This window comes from Puma concolor, chromosome B3, assembly GCF_028749965.1.
Source record: "Puma concolor isolate L17-30 chromosome B3, mPumCon1.1.hap2, whole genome shotgun sequence".
In the NCBI taxonomy this organism is placed as follows: domain Eukaryota; kingdom Metazoa; phylum Chordata; class Mammalia; order Carnivora; family Felidae; genus Puma; species Puma concolor.
The window spans coordinates 35,306,585-35,320,267 of NC_141672.1; the positions used below are offsets into that span (position 1 = coordinate 35,306,585).

Here is a 13,683-nt window from a genome sequence, read left to right on the forward strand (position 1 = left end):
CATACCCCTGCCATGAGACAGGGTCAAGGAAGTCAGTCGGAGGAACAGTTTCTGATGGAAATTACAGATCAGATAAACAAGGTAATTCTAACTAGGAACTTGCAAAAACTCAGTGGAAACAGATATCTGGGATTTACAAACTTTTTTCCTCATCACAAAAATCCAAATCTTTAGAAGGTAAAATCCATTCAGTGGTTGTAAGGGGTGAGAGTAGGCTGGGGTGGGAGTTGGGGGGGGGGGCATGGTTAATTGCAAATGGTACAAGGAAAGTGGTTCATTTAAATGAAAACATTTAGGGGCACCTGGGTGACTCAGTTGATTGAGCATCTGACTCTTGATTTCAGCTCAGGTCATGAACTCATAGAGAGAGACAGAGACGCAGAATCTGAAGCAGGATCCAGGCTCTGAGCTGTCAACACAGAGCTTTTCGCGGGGCTCCAACCCACAAGTGGTCAGATCATGACGTGAGCCGAAGTCAGATGCTCAACTGACTGAGCCACCCAGGCACCCCTTCTATTTCATTCTTGATTGTGGAAATGGGAAAGAAATGCCTTTTACCTCTGGAGCAAAGATAAGAGGAGGAGTAATTCCCTGGGATTGTGAGCCGAGGGGAATGGAAAGAGGATTTTCCTGTCCAATAGAAATGTAATGTTAGCACATATGTAATTTTGTGAGATATTATTTAGTAGCTAATGAAGAAAGTAAAAGGAAACATGAAATTAATTTATAAGTTTTAACCTGATATATCCAAAATACTGTAATTTAAACACATAATGAATATAATTATTGAGATATTTTCTTATTTTTTTTGTACTAAGTCTTCAAAATCTGATGTATATCATACACTGAAAATATATCTCAATTCAGGTGCTAAATTTTCAACAGTTAAAGTGAAAAAATGTAGCCGTACCAAAACAATAAATTTATGTTTAATGAAAAAATATTCTATGCTGCTTCAGCTTTTAAATTTAAATTTAATTACAATTAAAAGAAATTTAAAATTATGTTTCTCAGTTGCACTAGCCACATTTCAAGTGCTCAGTGGCCACATAGACCCAGTTGCTACCATACTGGACCATATAGTTCTAGAGATTTGTCTGTGGGACAAGAAGGAGAAAATGGAGGTGAGACATATTCCTTGTTGCGACTCAGGACACAGTAGAAATACCAGTACAATTTGTGTGAAATTTGAGAGAGAGAGAGAAAGAGAGAGAGAGATCTTCTATGTATATATCTTTTTTCCCCAGCTACATGATTTTGAACAAGTAACTTGGGTAAGATCTACTTTCACCACCTATCTGTAAAAGAGAAAAGTAATAATACCCCTTTAGATTATGAAGATTGAGAAAGCATGCAAAGCACATTGTAGAATGACTGGCAGCTTTTTGAAAAGGAGTAAGTGGTGGCTTTTAAAAATCCAAACTATTCTTCAGATAGGGACTGTAGGTAATTCTTTTTCTATATTTAAAAGCATAGGAGTTTTAGGGGTGCCTGGATGACTCAGCTGGTTAAGCGTCCAGCTCTTGATTTCAGCTCAGGTCATGATCTCATGGTTCATGGGACTGAGCCCCACATTGGGCCCTGTGCTGATAGCATGGAGCCTGCTTGGGATTCTTTTGCCCTCTCCTGTGCCCCTTCCCTGTTGTGTATTTGTGCGTGTGCACTCTCTCTCTCTCTCAAAATAAATAAACTTTTTTCTTTTTTTTAAGTATAGGAGTTTTAAAAAAACTGTTTGGAAGTGGCATTCATTGATTCAGCAAATACTGTCTCTCAGGCCATGTGCTCAACACTTAGAACACAAAGACTTAAAGACCATGGTCCCCCTTCAAGGACCTCATAGTGCTTAATGTTAGAAACAACACAGAGTTGGGCTAATGTCCAAGTGAGAAAAGTAAAACCAAAGAGAATAACAAATTTAACCAATAACTCCAAAGCAAAGAAGCCCTATAGATAAAAATTGAGTTTATAATTTGAAAACCTTAATAGTTCTGTATGTTTCTCTACTTTTCCTTTAAAACTGATATCCCCAATTATGATAATCAAGATGTAAGAAATTAGATTGGCATGGATTTAAATACTTAATGATTAGGGGCACCTGGGTGGCGCAGTCGGTTAAGCGTCCGACTTCAGCCAGGTCACGATCTCGCGGTCCGTGAGTTCAAGCCCCGCGTCGGGCTCTGGGCTGATGGCTCGGAGCCTGGAGCCTGTTTCCGATTCTGTGTCTCCCTCTCTCTCTGCCCCTCTCCCGTTCATGCTCTGTCTCTCTCTGTCCCAAAAAATAAATAAAAAACGTTGAAAAAAATTAAAAAAAAAATACTTAATGATTGATTAGTAGTAGCCTTTATTTCTGCCACATGGAAGACACTGCCTTGTTTTTCTCTTCTGTTGGTTATTATTTCTTGAGTTGTTCTTATTTTTTAGTTTAGTAGTTTGTATTTATCTGCCAAAAAGATGGAAAAGTCAGTTCAATTCAAAGGTCTAAAACACAAAATATTTTTAAAGTTATTACTGTTAAGTGTAAAACATTAAAAAACTAAATATAAGTAAAATAAGTGATTGAAATAAGTAAAATTGCATTTTTAATATAGCTTCTCTTCTTAATCTAACAGTAAAGACCCTTTGGACAGATAAGATCTCATTTTTTAAATCTAGAGGTTGAAGTGATGTTAAAGGAACCTCTTATGATTTCTTAAATTTTTTGTTTTTAAAGGTTGTTTCTACTCATATAAGAATCTAATAAATCAAGATGCCAAGATTAAGATTATGGGCTTTAGTCTTTAAAATTTATAGATGTGTCACTGAATTATTTGCAAGTCCTTGATCTGTCCTAGTCTGAGTCCTAAAATAAGTCATATATATATATTTACATACACATAATATATGCTCACTATAAATAAGGGGCCAAGTAACTTTCCTACTTTTTCAGTTGTGATAATATGAAGTCTTGATTAGTACCCAAAATTTTTCACCATCAAAAAAAATCATCTGGGTGGGCACCTGGGTGGATCAGTCGGTTAAGCGTCTGACTTCAGCTCAAGTCATGATCTCACAGCTCATGAGTTTGAGCCCCATGTGGACTCTGTGCTGACAGCTCAGAGCCTGGAGCCTGCTTCAGATTCTGTGTCTCCTTCTCTTTCTGCCCCTCCCTGCTCATGCTTTGTCTCTCTCTCTCTCTCTCTCTCAAAAAAAAAAAAAAAAAAGGAAAAAAAATTTTTAATCATCTACTTTTTCTTATATATCAGCAGTTCACAATTTAAATATCTGGGAGCCACTTTTTAAATTTTAGAAGCCAAGATTTAAATATGGTATGTATATTACTATTTTTGCCCTTCTTTGCATTTGCAGATCTCTCTTCATAAGACCCTGGGGTTTGAAATTTCATCATTATAGAAAATATCAGTCAAAAGATGGGATCATTGTAGAATATTGAGTTATCTTTAAATGAATTTCTCTTTCTAAATGCTGTAATATATTGAGAAATGACAGGGGTTGGGACCCTCCCTAGGTACCAACACACATCACCGTGAGTGCCTCCTTTACTGTCCACCGCCACCATAGAACAATATTAAGAGCACACTTATGGGAGGAAAGAAATGATGAAAGAACAGGCCTAGACGAAGGAGTGTGCAGAGAGGCCAGGGGGTATTGTGCATGGGCTTTTATCTTTTGGCTACACTGTTTTCCTCTGGTGCATTATGTCTGGCCCATGGTGTGCATCTGGGTGAGTTCCTATTAATAAGTGCCCAAATGCTAAGCTGACTGTGGTGGCAGAGTGACACAGAAGAGTGGAAAGATGGGTGGGCACCTCAATTCCAACATCAGAGCCCAGATGAGATATGGCCACGTGGTTCCTGCCAAGGTTGGAAAAGAGTTTGAGGAGGGAACGAAGAGAAAGAATAGGGATGAGAATGATGGAATCACTTGTAAAAGCAGCAGCAAGTAATATTCTTCTAGTGCCTCACCTGAAGCTCCCCTAATCCCTGTGCGACATTACATTTTGACACTTGAAGGATTCTAGAGCAGAAACTACAATGAACCCTCAACATTCCATTCCACCTCTATTGTTACTACAATAGAAGCAATAAGATTCAATGTCAAAAGATTCAATTTATTGACAACTTTTTGTGAAAGTGTCATGTCTGTCCTTTATCATCTATAGCAACTTATAATTGTAAAAAATTACCTTTAGGTTGTCTTACATGTTTTTTTCCATTGGCCTTTTCTTTTTCTGTTTTACTTTCCTTTCCTCACATCCATTCCCCTGAGAAAGGGGGAAACAGATGAGGCACAAGTTTGAGGGAGGTAAAAGATTTGACATGAGAGGAGGGAGCCAGAGGGCGAAAAGAAAAATAGTGAGGAAAGTGAAATAGAGATCATTAGAGAGGGGAAGTGAAGAAGAAAGAAAAAAAGCCAAAAGCAAGAGAGAAAAGCACAGGAGAGAGAACTCAATTTGGTCTTAAATTTAAAAATGTCTTTATTTTTCCCAATGGAGCCCATTGTTAAATTTCACAGTTTCCTTGTTAGGGTCCTCCCATCCTTTCTCTTTTTTAGACTGGGTTTCATAAACTGAATGAACATGGCTGCTTAAGATTGCAAAGAATTTGATTTGCAATAGTTAAGAGGAAAGTGGAAAAGAAAGATGGATATAAATGGGGAGGAAATTCCCGGTGTTTGGTAGCAGTTTTCCCTTCTCTATTTCTTGGATGTCTATCCTTTGTCTGATTGCTTTCCATCTTGGGAAAATACTATAGGATCAAAGGTAAGCCTAAGTTTGGGCTCACCGTAAAGAGATCAACAGAGCTAAAGTGAGTAAAACCTACATAGGTAAGAAATTAAAAGTCAAGAAAAGGGACAGATGGACCCAGATCCTGAGAGACAGTGTTAGCCTAGGCTCTTCCTGCAGCCTTTTCATGAAAACAGTACATTCAGAGTCCACTTTACCCAAAGCCTTACTCAGAAAGGAGAAAAAGTGTCCTTTTGTCAAACTGCTGAGTGGTTTGAGACATGAATAAGAGACCATGGTCCTCAGGTAGCATTGCCTGGAGTTGGGTGAATGTGAATCTGACCAGGTTAATAGGACCAGAGTTTTGTTTTATTGCAGTGGGGAGCAGTTACTATTCTGGCTACTGCCTAGAATAGAAATCAGATTCACAGACTCATTTTTAGTCTACATTTAGTCTAAATTCAATGGAACAAGGGATTAAGATTCTACTAATCCTTGCTCTTCTTGGGGCAAAAAGTGTTAAGTGTGAGTAAGGGTATGAAAGGGCAAAAAGAAGTGATTTAGAGGACTGTAAAAAAGGGGAAAGAAATGCTAAGCAGAGGGAAAATCAAAATACTATGCAAGCCTAAGTAAGGAAAAATGGGAAGACAGGAGAGAAAAGTGGAAAGAATAAGAAAGTACATGAAAAAAAACCAGGAAAAATAATTAATACTTTGTGAAAACTGCAAGCCAAATTTGTATATTGTACCATCCTCATGATTTACCAAGCTGAGTGTGACAAACGTCACTGCATGTTTGCTCTACCTTTGCTTAGCTCCTGATTCTCAGAGCCCCATTTTAAGCTGCCTGCTAAATTTACAAAGATGGGCCACCAAGACCATAAACATGTCAGCTTATAAAGTCATAACAGCTGAAAGGGTCTTGAGACAGCTAACCATGCCCTCTTCAATTCCTCACCCATATGCACACATATTTGGCAGCTGAAGAAGCTTGAGGTCCAGAGACATTAAATGACACATCCGTGGAACAGAGGAAGTGCAGTTAGAACTCAAACCTAGGGCTTTTGATTCCAGGTGCAGTATTTAATAGCTGGTTTCTTCATCATTGCCTTCCAGATTTCCTGTAATTCATTTTCCCAGCTTGTTTCATGGACTCATTACCTCCTAGTTAAGTTGCCTCTCAAACTCTGTCATCCTCAGTTGTTTTTTTTTTTTTTTTTTTTTTTTTTTGTTTTTTTCTCTTGTCCCCACAAGTAGTCAGTCCAATAAATCTTGTTAACTGCATATTCACATCCTTGTTTCCATCTGGCTTTTTTCCCCCCTAGGTTCAAGACTGACACATTTCACCCCAGACCATTATAATGATTTCCTACCTGTAGCCTGCTGCAGCTCTCTTAGAGATTGCAGTCAGAGTAATCGTTCTAAAACATAACACTCATTTCGTTATTTGTCTTTCAGTGGCTCTTACCTGCCAAAAGGAGGTCTGTACTATCCAGACTCCTTAGATGACCCAAGACTTCCATAATCTGGATCCTGCTTTGCTTTCCAGCTGCATCTCTCACTATTCCTAAATTGAATATGCCCAACACTGTCTTATTCTTCAATTTTGCTCTTACTGTATCCTGTACCCAGGATATTCTTATTTCCCTTTTCCTAACTCAAAGACTGCTTCCTTCATAGACTCTTTCATGATTTTCTCTCTTGAGCTAAAACTATATTCTCCACTTTTCTCTGAAAGCACCTATAACATTTTACTTTATGTTATTTGGGCCCATCTCTTGAGGCCAGGTGATGTCCTATTATGTATTTTTAATCTCTCTCAGAGTCTGCCATGGTGCCTCATATATAATAGATAAGGATCAAATGCTTCTTCAGTTCAACAAAACTAAGCCTGTGCCAGAAGACAGGTGAAAGAATCAGTCACATATGGAATGAAAATAAATGTATCAATATCCTACATTAATTATAAATTCCCAATGCACAAATAACTAGTGCTTCAGAATGTATGTTGTATGTGATTGTACTAATTATGTGCTAATCATATGCTAACATACTAATTATCAGTAATAAGGCTGCTGCAAGATTTATCCTCTTTTAGAAAGTAAGACAAAAATATCTGGCTATTGGACATCTCTAGAATTTCTATAAATTTACTGTGACTTCGTTTTGAAATAGAACTTGAGGTAAAAATTGGTAGGTGAAAATTCTATATATTGCAAAGGAGATTTTGCATTTTTCTAATAAACTACAATGGCATTTCCCTACAATGTTCTCAGGTTCAATACTGTAGATTGGAACTTCACATCTCAGTGAAGTTCATCTGGTACTTTTGGACACCAAAGCTCAGTGGTAAGGTCTACAGACAAAAATCCCATTTATATAAACACTATCCTCTAGTTGTTTGCTCTTCTTTGTAGGACTCTTGCAAATGTGACTGAGAATGCCTTCACGGGTTCTTGGATTTTAAAGCAGAAGTATTTTTTTTTCTCTCCATGATGTTCTTTTATGTGCATGACTGGAGCTGAGGCCTATCCACCCCTCAACTTAGACAGTAACTTAGAAGTAGGTCAGCAGCAAGCAAGGGGACAGATCTCCACTGGTGCCATATGACAACCCCATGTTAAAAACTTGTTGCTAAGAAGTTAAAAGATCCTCAGACACGAGAGTATGTAAAGAAACAACTGCTGAATAAAACATTAAATAGTATCACCCGACAGCAAAGCGGAGCCCCAGATACAAGTAAGGACTATACAATTGTAGATTTACCAAGAAATTTAGTGGTAGACCACTTTCCTTCCAAACCAGCAAGGATACAGACCCTATTGTTTGGGTTCTGCCTGCTGAGCAGGCCTGGGAGTGGTTCATGCCCAGTGAGCTGGATTCAGGGAACTGGGAAACTGACTCTACCAGCACAGAAAAAGTGCAGTGATGCCTACCACTTGCAAGATAGCATGAGGACAGGCTTTGAAGAATAGTTCCTGCATGGTAGGACTCTCAGAATGGAGCAAAGGGGACACATCAAAACATCTAGCTGGATTCCTTTGCTCATAACTACTTTCTTCCAGGACCCAAGGTTGACTACTGGATACCAGAGATCACAAAGAAATGTAGTGGAATTTGTTCCATACCTGAAGTGCCTGAATCAGTTCTCATGCTCCTGCAAAAATAAACAGCACATTTCAAAATTTTGCCAGTGTAACCACAAATATTTAGAAAAGAATTACTAAGAAGGAGGTAACTGGCCTTTCCTAAATGCTTTGTAGGTGGTAATGAAACATGTGTAGCAAGCTAGGGTATTACATTATTAACACATATTAGAGTAAAATTACCTAAAATTCTGTCAACATGCAAGCTATCCAACCTGTAAAAGCCATAAAAGTGAATAGTATATAATGACACATAATCTATTTTTATTTTCTCTATCACCTGTCACTCGGTGAGGCTGTGGGCATCCCTATCCTGCTGCCTCTCCAGCGTTGGAAAACTCATTTGGGGCTGAGGCAGAGAGAAGCTAATCGCTGCTGCTCAGGGGCTTCCATAGAGTCTATTGTGTTGGGAATATAGGCCCTCATAGAGACATGGGAGAAATTCTGGAATAGATGGATGCCTGGGGTTAGAAGGTGCCCACTTCTTCTGGTTTCATCACAATCTCTATGGCCCTGATGGAGGTGACAGCGCTTGGGAATCTTGCAGGCAAATGACATGCTCAAGTATTTGCCTAAGTTAGTACTTGGTTAGTTTACTTAGCTTACTGGATAAAATAGAAAACTATCTGTCAGGTGTTCAGACCATTTCACTTTCGGAAATGCCTTTGGATAACTAAGCTTTTGGATGTCTTTGGACAAAGAAGTATTCTGCATTCCTGATTTTAAAATTAATAACAATAATTAAAATACTTGTTTTCTTAACCTCATTAGCATGCTAAAACAAATTTTACCAAATCTTTGTTTCTTGGCTACATTTTCAATAAATATTTTGGAAGCATGGCTGTTTGAGTAAAAAAAAAAAAAAAAGCATTTGGGAAGAATAATTACCCTCAGATAATAGCTTCCCAGATAAATGTATAAAGACATAATTATGATCCATTTTAAGAGGTCTGGCAAATATATCCAGTTGGAGGTCTACAATGGATCTTTCTGAAATAAAGGTAAATTAGTCATTTTCTAAGGCATTTGCAAATAAATTCTCCTGTAGCCTTCACCAAATAGGTCGGTGATTTAAATAAAGGTTGAGCTTAATGATAAAAGTTTTTGAGACTGAGAAATATTAAGTAAATGTACTTTAAAAAATTGGTGCAAAATTAAAATGAAGCCTGATATTATCCTCTTTAAAACAAAGGAAAGAGTCACAGTAGCAATATTGTCAAGGTATAAGAAGGAATAGAAATAGAAATGCTCTATAAAGTAAATCCTAAGGTAATGTTATAGAAGTCTCCATAGTCTTTCATTCATCCAGATTGAAACTGCTCAGTTTACATTTTAAAACTAATACATCTGAGGGCAAAATATTCAACAAGCTCATCGTTTAATTTTTTTTTCATTTTCCCAAAGTACGCAGTTATAAAAATGTCACTGAAATCCATGGTCTTGGAGATGAAAACTAGATAGAACTTACTTATCACTTTCAGTGTCTTGACTTAATTTTACAAATGTCCGAGGAATAAACTGAATTCTATTCTGTTCTAGGATATTACACCTTTCATTCATAATGAACATTCCCAAATTAGGCTCTGGATAGTAATTATGTTCCAGATGCAAATAGGCAATAAAAAAAGAACCCATACTTGATTAAATTGGGGTTAAGAGGATTACTTGGAACCCACATTTGTTTTTGCTTTGTTTTTCTTTCTTTGTCCCCAGAACAGTCAGCAGAGAGAGGAAGCTGAGAGACTGAAAGGCAGAACCTTGAAGAAATTGGGATTTGTTAACCTTCATGATCCTTTTTATCTGTAAAATTCTATGATTTTTGCCATTTATATAGGGATTCATTTTCTCATTGTTTCTAATAGTGATCATAATAGTTAAACAAATCTTTGCACCTACAGAACATTTTACATCCTAAAAATTTAAGTTATCCTTATACTTTTTAACAGTTTAGTTTTATTTATTTATTTTTTAGTTTTTTTATGTTTAAAAAAATTTTTTTTTCAACGTTTATTTATTTTTGGGACAGAGAGAGACAGAGCATGAACGGGGGAGGGGCAGAGAGAGAGGGAGACACAGAATCGGAAACAGGCTCCAGGCTCTGAGCCATCAGCCCAGAGCCCGACGTGGGGCTTGAACTCACGGACCACGAGATCGTGACCTGGCTGAAGTCGGATGCTTAACCGACTGCGCCACCCAGGCGCCCCAGTTTTTTTATGTTTTGAGAGAAAGAGGGAGAGAGTAGAGGAGGGGCAGAGAGAGAGAGACGGGGAGAGAGAGAGAGAGGGAGAGAGAGAGAGAATCCCAAGCAGGCTCTGCACTGTCAGCACAGAGCCAGATGATTTCAAGATGTGTGGTTCTCCTAAGGATCACCCTTATTCCTTTGCTTTCCTTGACCCCTCCTTGGCCAGGAAAAAAGGTTAAAAAGAAAGCCAGCTTTGAGTAATTAATCCTCAGTTGCTTAAGATATTTTTGAGTAAAGGTTTTTGGTGTTGTGCTTTTTTGAGCCAGAATAGCCAAATTTCTTTTATCTACACTATTGGAAATGAAATGAATTATTAGTGATAATAATGACCATTTACTGGGCATCTAATGTGTCCTGAGATCGTTCCATACTTTTATTGCTCTATTTCTAAGAACGCTGCAACACACTCAGGTGCATTTACTGTTTCCATTCCGTTCCACTCCTTTAAGGAGTCCTCAGGATGTACTTATATTCGACTTCACCATGCTTTCTGTCATTCACTGTAGCAGTAGATTAAAATTACATAAGAAACACGAACAGGTCTTGACCCCTTGCAGAAGAATGTCTGAACTCTATCCAGGACAAATGGCCTGATGCTTGTTTTTGAGAAGATTCGAAGGAGAAAGATTCTACAACTTCCAGAAATTAGTTCCGTTGTTTATTAATATCTAATCAGTAATATGCATTAATACTTTTTTTATAGATTGGTTGATTGTCTGCTATATTGTTTTACTACATAATAAAGTTTTCTTTGTAAACTGTTTAGTTAAAATAATTTTCAGTTTAAATCCACTTTTTTAAATTTAGCCTTTAAATATGGACTTCCTCATATGCTGAAGATGGTAATTGTCACCTATTCCCATTTTCTTCCTCAACTTAAATAGCCTTGATTTCTTTCCTGCATTAAAAAATATTTAAGTTTTGTGCCCCCCCCCCCCCACCCTGGGTTCAGTTTTTGGATAGTATAGTAGAAAGATTACTTCAGAGGTATAGAATCATCTTTCTACTGTATTCAATGTAAGTCAAAGCTATGTTAGATTTATGTTCAGTCTAATCTAGAATCTGAATCCTCCCTTCCATCTCTCCCTTTCTCTCTTCCTTCCTCCCTACCTTTCCTCCCTCTTTTAATCTATTCTCTTTTTTTTTTTTTACCAAGTTACCAAGCGCCTGGCATTGTGAAGTTTTTAATATCAGCTTATTTAATCCCTGTAACAACTACATGGTTAGTGTTATTTTCATTTTACAGATAAGGAAACTGAGACCTGAAAAAACTAATTTAACTTGCCCTAGAGGAGGCAGAATTTGAACCCAGGGTTGTCTGACTGCAAAGGTCATTGTCTAGCTGCTGTGTCTTCCAATTAATGCATCCTAGCATCAGTTTTGATTTTTAAATTATACATGTAATTAATTGTACAATAAAAGTTTAATGGAAACATCTATCAAAAGCTACAACAAATATTAATTCCTTTAATCACCAACTATGTCCAAACACTGTGGTTTCTTACCATCCTGTCTGCAGAAATAAAATACCGTCGTATATACATTTTTCAGAATTTCACACTTCCAGTTTGCAGTTCCTTATAGTCATATAGGTCTTTTTATTGAAATTTTCTGATTCTTTTCCTAATGGGGATCTGCTGTTTCACTAAATTAACATACTATTTCCTGGTTAGCTATTCTTCTGCCAGGGGTTGTTTGGATTGCTTTCAGGTTTTAATTACAAAACAGTATGTTCAATTAAATTATTTTCTGTTTCAAATTACTTCTTTGCCACATGTTCCTTTAAGTCAAGGGGTAAAACTATTTGTAGTGTGAATTGCCAAATCACTCTGTAGAAAGTTCCCACCATTTACAGTGTCCCCATCAATATTAGATGTAGTTAACATCTAATCAAAAGCCAAATGGTAAATGCTTAACTTGTATTTCTTTAATTATTAGTGAGATTGATCCCTCACTAAGTGTTTATTTGTCTTCTGGAGTAAATTTTCTATTCATAACTTTAAACCATTTGTTAATTGGATCCTTCACAAATTTCCATCAGCTACTTATATATATGGAAGGTAAAACCTTTATAGATTATTTATTATTATTCTTTTTCCATTGTATTGTTATGTATTTATTAAAATGATTTTTTGGCAGATATTTATAATTGTTTTGCAATCAATCAACCTGAACTCTATTCTTTCAGAGCTCCACCTTGCTTTCAGATCTCTGTCCTTCCTCAGAGAAGCTTCCAGACCACTATAAGATATCCTTCCTCCTCCTCAAATCACCCTCTATTCTGTTATCCTATTTTTGTTTTGGGGTTTATTTTTGAAGCTTTTTTTTTAATGTTTATTTTTGAGAGAGAGAGAGAGAGAGAGAGAGCACATGCACATGCACGTGCAAGTGGCATAGGAGCAGAGAGAGGACAAAGGATCCAAAGTGGGCTCAGTGCTGATAGCAGCAAACCAATGTGGGGCTCAACCTCACGGACCGTGAGATTATGACTTGACAGAAATCAGAAGCTCAACCAACTGAACCATCCAGGTACCCCGTTTTATTTTGTTTTTTAATGTTTATTTATTTATTTTGAGAGAGAGCGTGAGTGGGGGAGGGGCAGAGAGAGAGAGGAAGAGAGAGAATCTCAAGCAGGCTCCCACCTGTCAGCACAGGGACTCAGTCTCACAAACCGTAAGATTATGACCTGAGCTGAGATCAAGAGTCATACACTTAACCTGACTGAGCCACCCAGGCACCCCTCTATTTTTGTATTTATCACAGCACATTCCAGCTGGCATAATGTATTTTATTTGTGTATTATCTAGATCCACTAGAATGAAACATCCTATAACTTATATTCACAGCTGTATCCCCAGTTCCTAGCACAAAGAAAGTGCTCAGTAAATATTTTTGAAAGAATGAACCAAACTTTGCCATTGAAAATTTCTTCTGTTGCTTCAAAGGAAAAGAAGTGATGTTTCTTATGCAATTGAGGCAATTTCAACTGTTCCATTTTATTCTAGCTTATTTTAGTTTTAAAATATTTTATTCTTTTGGAGTACCTGGGGGCCCAGTCAGTCGAGCGTCCAACTTCAGCTCAGGTCATGATCTCACAGTTGGTGAGTTTGAGCCCCCAGAGCCTGGAGCCTGCTTCAGATTCTGTGTCTCCGTCTCTCTCTGCCCCTCCCCTGCTCACTCTCTCTCTCTATCAAAAATAAATATTAAGGGGCACCTGGGTGGCGCAGTCGGTTAAGCGTCCGACTTCAGCCAGGTCACGATCTCGCGGTCCGTGAGTTCGAGCCCCGCGTCAGGCTCTGGGCTGATGGCTCAGAGCCTGGAGCCTGTTTCCGATTCTGTGTCTCCCTCTCTCTCTGCCCCTCCCCCGTTCATGCTCTGTCTCTCTCTGTCCCAAAAATAAATAAACGTTGAAAAAAAAAATTAAAAAAAAATAAATAAATATTAAAATTAAAAAAAAATATTTTACTCTTTTCTCATCTGAAAATTTTTTTTGTGGTACAGCATAAATCTCTGACATTTTGTAGAGTTTTGCTTTTTTTCATGTTTTTTTTTGAACCTCTATCAGTTTGACTC

General features: G+C 37.6%; 1 protein-coding gene across 11 annotated transcripts in view; it reads right to left on the minus strand.

The window, feature by feature from the left end:
* Positions 1-2,324: 2,324 nt before the first annotated feature.
* The window catches only part of GARIN2 (golgi associated RAB2 interactor family member 2), a 35,639-nt gene continuing 24,280 nt past the window's right edge, over positions 2,325-13,683 (minus strand). For 6 of the 11 annotated variants that reach the window (XR_015252276.1, XR_015252275.1, XR_015252273.1 and 3 more), the window contains 3 exons: positions 7,851-7,879; positions 4,184-5,348; positions 2,325-2,440 (listed from right to left, as the gene is read on the minus strand). Coding sequence is in view for 3 of the 11 variants with exons in the window: in XM_086709496.1 (XP_086565622.1) it covers positions 2,418-2,440; positions 7,851-7,879 (52 nt within the window). In the remaining 8 variants the exon portion in view is untranslated. Of the gene's footprint in view, positions 2,441-4,183; positions 5,349-6,264; positions 6,614-7,850; positions 7,880-13,683 lie in introns of those variants that run through there. The other 5 variants (XR_015252274.1, XR_015252271.1, XM_086709499.1 and 2 more) reach the window with 5 other exon arrangements.